Below are 7,500 nucleotides of genomic sequence, written 5' to 3'. Positions count from 1 at the left end.
TTGCCCACAGAAGGAAATATAGAGCTTGGGTCATAAAGAGCAACAATCAGCCCCAAATGATTTAGTAGGAAACAAAATAAATAAATAAAGGAATAGTTAAATATTACCGGTGTGAGTAGACGCCGCGCCGTTGCCTATGGGGGTCACATCAGGTTAACGGGATGCTTTATCTAGACTTTAGCTCTGTGGTGATCTGGAGCTCGAACGTCCAAAGAACGCGTTCATAAACCCGTTCATGCTTGCCAGAACAAACACACTCACTTTAACGTTCAACAGGCAAATACCAACGAGTTAAGTTCATGCTCTCGAAAAAAGATCGTTCAACGAACGTGTTTGGGCACAACACTGGGCCGCTTTTAGAGTTTGAGCTGATCGAACGTTTTTATCCACTTCTCGTCCTGCTCCTACACCAGATGGGTCAGTAAAGATGAAACACAAAAATCTGAATCTAACAACAGTTCAGACCACGAGGCTAACTAATTCCATTTGGCTGTTTAACACGAAGGGCATTTTATGCCATGTAGCATGTTATTTATTTCCACCAATAGTAGACGAGCCTACAGGCCAGCTCTCAGTGGTGTGTCCTTCATAGGCTCATTATCTCTGGGATGATTTGTCGGTGTCATATTATGTTACAAAATGAAAAGCATTTACCCAGACTTCCCAGCTGCTTATTGAAGCTATCCATTGTTATCTGGTTTCCATGACATGTGATCTTCTGAGACGACGCACGAGGAGGAAAACAAAAGGCCCTTTATGCTCTTTATGTTGGTTTTTGTATGCTAATCCAGGCCTGGCTGGCTTTGGAGAGGAAAACAAACCCGAGTGCACCTATGGGTGAACAGGAGGTGCAGGTGTGCAGTAAAAGAAGCGATGATGAGAGTGGATGTGGAGAGAAACAAACGCATACCCACATACAGCACGCGTGTTTGTGAGTGCCTGTGGGGGATTGCGTGTTCCCTCCCAACTCTCACCTGCAGCTGTGGTCGTTTTGGTTCCCCTGCAGTGAGGCAGCAGCTCTGGCGAGGCCCAGGCGAGCGAAGGAGTGGTAGTATGTGAGCTGCGTGTCAGACAGGCTGGCGACACCATCTGGCTCGTCGTACACGCTCTCCCAGTACGAGTTCAGCCCCGGGGTCCCCTGTGGAAACGGTCCAAACAGGTAGGCGTCCAGCTGGTTCACTATCTCCTGGTTCACACTGGCCTCAAACTTCCGCGCAAAGAAGGTGGGCCGGACCGTTTGCTACAAATGCAGAGGGAGGAAAGAGAGGGAGTGGAGGAGCAAACCAGGGATGAGAAGATAAAGAGAAGGAAAGCAACAGATTTATACATGGTGGGGATGTGTGGAAGTGGGCGGAGCCAGTCCGATAAAAGGGGAGAGGTTGAAGGTAGCAGAGGTTAGAACATGTTTCACCAACATTTTACTCTCATTTTTAACTCTTTCTGTCACCTTGATGTTAGTTTCTAACCAAAACACCCACAATGCTTTGCTGTGTAACCCCTTCTTTCCACCAGAGCCGTCAGCAGCACGTTACTGCTGCTGATAGGAACCGCTGTGGTCAACAGAACCTTTTCCACTGGAGCCGTCAGCAACTGTCAGCAGCGCGAGCCGGCCGCGTCTCAGGAGCAGCATGTCGCGGCCTTTACGCGCCGGTTCTATTTTCTACGCGCGACGCCTCTGAAACGGGTCAAGTTCGACATTTTTGGAGAAGGAAAGACAGGAAATCGGACGCGGAAACGGAGCGAAGCTCCCGAGATTTTCAGAATAAAGAAACGTACTGCCTTCCGGTTGCTTTACTTTAAAAAAAAGTTACTAACTGTGCGGCCCCGTGAGAAGTTATCACCTAGCTAGCGGTCTCCTTTGTTTTTCAGGTCCGTATTGGCGATTATAAAACAGACAGAACATAAAACACAAATCTTTTGGAGCCGTGTTGTAGTTTTCTCCTGCTTGTTGTTGTGTTTACTGATGAAGTCACTCGTGTGACTTCGTGCTCTGTCGGTGACAGCTGCTCCCCTGCTGCTTCACGTCTCATGGGAAGGGCCAAGCAGCAGGGGTTAAGCAGAAGAGTCACGGAGGGTTTAAAGATGATCATCTCTGATGACAGAATAAAGACAACACCTGTTTAATCTCTGTTCAGGGTTTTTGCCGCTGTTAATCCCGCAGAGGGAAGCAGGCGGTTCCTCTTGAACTGGGTGGTAATTCGGTAACATTTCACACCCCAGTGCCTGAATGAACATGCTAGTGAAAGCTCTTCTTCTGCTGCCGTTTCTGCAGCTGTGCTGCTTGTTTCTCTGGTGACACCAGCTGTTTGGAGAAGGAACTGCAGGACAGCAACGATGATCTGCTGTCTAACGTTAACTCGGTCCTCTGGCTTCCAGCTTCCTTCACCTCAGGGTGATAAATGTGGTGACAAAGACTTGTGTCACTAAATCACACTTCCTGCAGTCATAACAAAACTAATGGCCACTGGAATGGAAGAAGAGGAAGAGTTTACAGAAGGCCCACTCCTCGTATGCTTACAAATGTGAACTTCATTACATCCACTATTCAGTATTTTTCAGATCCAAATCTCAAATCCAGGAGCTGCATCTTTTTTGAGTACAAGATTTAAATCCGATTGTGCCACAACAAAGCAACAAGGGTGTCTAAAACTGAAGGATACTCCAAATTAGGGCTGCAGCGATTCGTCGACGTTGTAGCCAGACATACGTGCGTAATAGCTTCTCTGCTGAGCGCCAACTAACAGAAATGGCGGCGTCCGACACCGCAGCTACGCGTACCAAAACATTTAAAGTTTGGGAGCATTCTAGCCGGGATTCGGCGAATAAAAAGATGACCTGCGCTATTTGCAAAGCAGTCCTCGCGTATCACGGCAGCACCTCGGTGATGCACGAACACTTAAAGAGAAAGCACGTCGGACAGTTGAATGAAACAGAGTCTGACTCGCCTCGGTAAGATTTAAATAACAGGAAAGCCAACACGTTTTGTTTTGGATGGACATTTTTTAAACGTATTTTCACTTTTAAAAAGAGATTTAATGTTATGCCCGACTGTGTCTGACAAAAGTATTTTAGTTTTATTTATGCATTTATGTCTGTACTGACTGGGCACTGTGCCTACTTGGTGTTAGACATATTTATTTACTTTAGTATGAATCGGCCTATCAGCAGCAGAGTTCAATAAAATATGCATTTTTCCATTGAAGTACCCAACTTTCTTGTGTTTATTATCATTTTTCACACAAATAAAGCAATCTCACAGTAAATTTAAGAAAAATTTAATAATTATCCGATTAGTCGACTAATCGTTTCAATAGTCGGTGACTAGTCGACTATTAAAATAGTCGTTAGTTGCAGCCATACTCCAAATGCATCCTGAATTTACCCGAGCTTCTAGGAGAGGTCTGGTGTATCCCCAAAGGGGATTTTTGTTCTCATTTTAATGTTGGACGAAACTGGAAAAAACCGTAAAGCTGTTGTGTTATTTGGCTTTTAACGTTTTCATACTTGTTAATAAAATAACAAACAGAAACATTTGCGGGAACAGGCAGTTATGACAGATACCATCGTAGTTCTCCATGTTGCGCCACTGAGTTTATTTTTAACTTCTGTTTAGTGCGTCATGGTTGCTAAGCAACAACACATACACTGACGTCAGGGTGGGAAGGCTCATGTCTGGTGTTTGGGGTTGAGGAAGAACCGGACCTACGTGGACTGGAGGGATGGGTTAGGGGGGGCCCCTGAATTTGGACACGCCTACTATTCCTGATAAAAGAAGCATTACCCACAATGCAACACAAATCTTGGTTGTAAGCTGTGAACGCCACTTTATCCCAAACCTGTGTTAACATGGACACTAACTGAAATGGTCGGGTCATGCCGTGGCAAACATGCACCAAGCATTCATGCTTTTGTAAACAAACGTCATCTTGTCTGCATGTCACGAAAGTTTGATCGGATGGGGCGTTCATTCTGGTTACTTGTGCACGTCAACATAGCTATTGACTGATAGGGATTTCATGCATCTCCCTTTAAAGTCTTAAAGCAACACAAAAGAGTTTTAGCATCTGAGCTACGGCTTTAAACTGGTTTCAGTGATTGACATTGTTTACTAAAGACAGCGCTCTCGCCCTCTGCTGACCAGAAACCACACGGTTAAGTGCACTAGTGGGACGTCTCTACCTGCTTTATGGCTGTTATTATCTTCTTTTTCTTATTTAACGCTGTGAAGTAATTAGATGTTTTTTTTTACCTTCGGCTGACATGTTTATGCCAGAACTTCCGCCTTCGTCAGAGCCGCCAGCTGTTCGTGGCGTCACTTCCTGTTATGTGCAAGAGCTTTTTTGTTTATGATCCGTGTGCTGTCCCAGTATTTTCCTTGTGCGATGGTCCATTACCGCTGATTTTTTATTGAACTTTCCACTTCCTGTTTTGCTGCTCTTGAGTGCCTTTGTTTTGTTTCTTTCTCACTCTCTTTTTGACGTCCTGCTTTTCGTGTCTTTAGCTTCTCCTATGTATGTTTTACTGCAGAGTTGACATGGTAACGGATGTGAAGCCACGAGCGGCTCTGACGAAGGCGGAAGTTCTGGCTGAAACATGTCAGCCGAAGGTAAAAAAAACATCGATGTACTTCACTAAGAAAAAATAAGATAATTATAAATCAACACACAGAACGAATATACAGAAGAGTTTTTATGGCTGTTAGCTGTTTACGGTGATGGTGGCTAATGTGAAGGCTAGCAGTTAGCTCTGTCTGTTCACCGACTTTCAATAAAAAGCACAAGACATGATCTGCACTTGTGTAGCTCCTTTCAGAGTCAGAGGACTCCACAGTGCTCTACACCACAGGAAGAAGAAGAATTTAGCTTGTTGACTGCATCATGGCCGAGCCTGGAAGTAAAAGTAAGAGAGCAACATTTTGGAGGTGAAACAAAGAGCTAAAACCAGAGTGAACATCGGCGCGGCCTACGCTAGTTTGAGGGAGCTAAAGGAGGCTGCAAAGTCACAGACCGATGGTGACCTGGCTTTGTTGCTACTGGACTTGTAGGTATAATATTTTTTGTCTATTAATATGGTAATAACATTATTACTTAGTGGTTTATTTAGCACCAGTTGGCTCATGTTCACTTTAGCTAGAGAATGTTTGGATCTTACGAAGAGGATTGGATTTTTCCTGAAAATCTCCTGAAATGGTTATTCCCATCACGAGAGATGTGGTATTAATGAAGGGATGCTGGACTTATCTCAGGAGCGGGAAAAGACTCAGGCCATCAGTGTGGCGCGGGTTTATCCCAGGCACCAGTCGGTGTTAGTACTAGGGGTTGTATGAACTAGTCGACCTCACTGCTCTGTAGTGACTTTTTATGCTTGTCATCGACTAGTCGCTGTCACGGGATAATGACCGGCAAGATGCTGTCCTCGGAAAAGACAGCAGGTGACAAGCTCCTGCGCGTCGGGAGGCAACGCGCTGTGCCAGAGCGTCGGTATTGACACCCGCCGTAAAACGGACATTTGACCGAATTGTGACCTTTACCCTCTTGCAATTTAACCTTCCCCTCACCCCCATCCTAACCTTAACCAGCTTGCACATGCAAAGCTCTGATTGTTGACGCGCTCCAGACATCTGCGTCCTGAGCACGGCCACAGTAACATTATCAAATCAGGTGTCGCCACCTCAAAAACTAATTTAACACGCGATCGTTCATGTCGGCTCATTTCCTTTCATGTTTTCTGTCTTTTATGGGCTCGACACACGGGAGGCGACATCGCCTCTCCTCCATTCATTTTCAATGAGACATGCGCGACAAAGCGATAATCGCGGGTCTCTCTCCTACCAAGCGAAATGCGAAAAACGTGCGTGTGAAAGTTTGCACTCGTGCACGTGTCGTGCACGGACGACCCAGCGACGCGATCCCAGAAAGTTGAAACATTTTCAACTTTTCATCGCTGTCGCTCGGGCGAGGACCAATCACCGGAGGTTTCATTCACTTACCAATGAGCGGGCAGGATGCTCCGCACATCTCCGAGCAAACATGGATGAGAAGTTGATTATTATTATGTTTTATAGTAAAATCAGAAGTAAGATTTCACATAACTCTAGCAGCAACTTGTGAAACATCATATCTACCACTTTATTAACTCTGAACCGCTTAAATAACCTTAATTCCCTCCAACCTGACACAGCCAAACAGAACAACGGAAGTTTCGATTTCGCCATGGAACAGAACGCGTAGACGGCTTTGCCGCTGCCACGGATCGCCTCCCGTGTGACAGATCATAAAAGCGACAGCGACAAATTTCGCTGATCGCGGTCGTTTGCCGCCTCCCGTGTGTCGAGCCCATTATTCTTTTATTTGTGTCTGATGCTTTTCGCTGCTGTGGATCGGAGCGCTTCACCTGTTTTGTCCTCCGGTGACGCACCGATCACTGATGCCGCCGGCAAGCAGCGTGCACTCCGCTGTTTTTGCGGTCGGTAGATTTTTTAGAACTGCAGTTCAAAGGTAACTCATGAAGTGAATATATATGAACCCAGGTAGTAGTTTCTCTTCAGGACTGAGAGGAGATGCAGGAAGATAATAAACAGACAGACAGAAAAATAGTCAAATAAAAACAAGTTAGTTTTTGTACCTGGTGGTTGCAACAAACAGACACCACTGAAGGTAATCAGAAGTGAGGAACAGAAAATGAAATAATTATTTTAATGTTTAGAGCAGCAGGAACTCTGAGAGGCTGCAGGCGCATCAGTGAGTTTGCGGCCGCTGTGCGGGGGGGGGGGGGGGGGGGGGGGGGGGGGGGGGGGCTGAAGCAGAAACTACCGTTGTTAAAAGAAATGTGTTTAACTTTGAAAATGTGGGCGCAATTTTAATTGTCAAAAAAAAAAAACTCCAGCGAACCGACCCCCCCCCCCCCCCCCCCGGGTATGGCGTCATCAACGACTAGTCAAAGTCAACTCGATTTTCATTACTTGACAGTCGACTTTAAAAAAAATGTAGTCATGCAGCCCCTAGTTAGTACCCAGTGGAGTCTGTAGGTATCTGTGTGCAAAAGTTTGAATCATTTCCAGTCTGATCCTCGTCTCTTCCCTGATATTTCCCGGTTTTTCTGGTTTTCTGGTGTGGTTGATGATGCATCATGAAACCTGCTGTCTCCTGAACTTGGCGTGCACACAAAGACATCATTTTAGTCCCAGACACCAAACTATTCACCAGTGATCACACTCTGCTAAACACTTTGGTGTTACCTGCTGAGGAAAAAAGACCCAATCAAAGGGCGGCACGTTTTCTCAGGGTGATGTGTGACTGGACGCAGATCGTTCTTCTTTAACGGGATATTTTCAGGCTACAGTGTGTTAAAATTTACTAATTGACTTGAATTTGAAACTCAGATATGCTCCTCTGCACAAACCGAACCCGCAGAAGAGCATCAGAAAACTCCATGAACACTTTTTCTCTTGTTTGCACCGTTCCTTAACAAATCTACTAGGGCACTCCTTAATGGGATATA

At 45.5% G+C, this 7,500-nt stretch overlaps 1 protein-coding gene across 1 annotated transcript in view; it reads right to left on the bottom strand.

Annotated features, from left to right (window-relative positions):
- xylt1 (xylosyltransferase I) overlaps positions 1–7,500 on the bottom strand; it is a 131,413-nt gene that overhangs the window by 25,629 nt on the left and 98,284 nt on the right. Inside the window, exon 8 of the mRNA XM_015970805.3 lies at positions 975–1,240. Within this exon, the coding sequence (XP_015826291.3) occupies positions 975–1,240 (266 nt within the window). The remainder of the gene's footprint in view (positions 1–974; positions 1,241–7,500) is intronic.

This window comes from Nothobranchius furzeri, chromosome 6, assembly GCF_043380555.1.
Source record: "Nothobranchius furzeri strain GRZ-AD chromosome 6, NfurGRZ-RIMD1, whole genome shotgun sequence".
In the NCBI taxonomy this organism is placed as follows: domain Eukaryota; kingdom Metazoa; phylum Chordata; class Actinopteri; order Cyprinodontiformes; family Nothobranchiidae; genus Nothobranchius; species Nothobranchius furzeri.
Note: the sequence above shows the minus strand (reverse complement) of the source record. Positions and strands in the feature narration are given on the sequence as shown.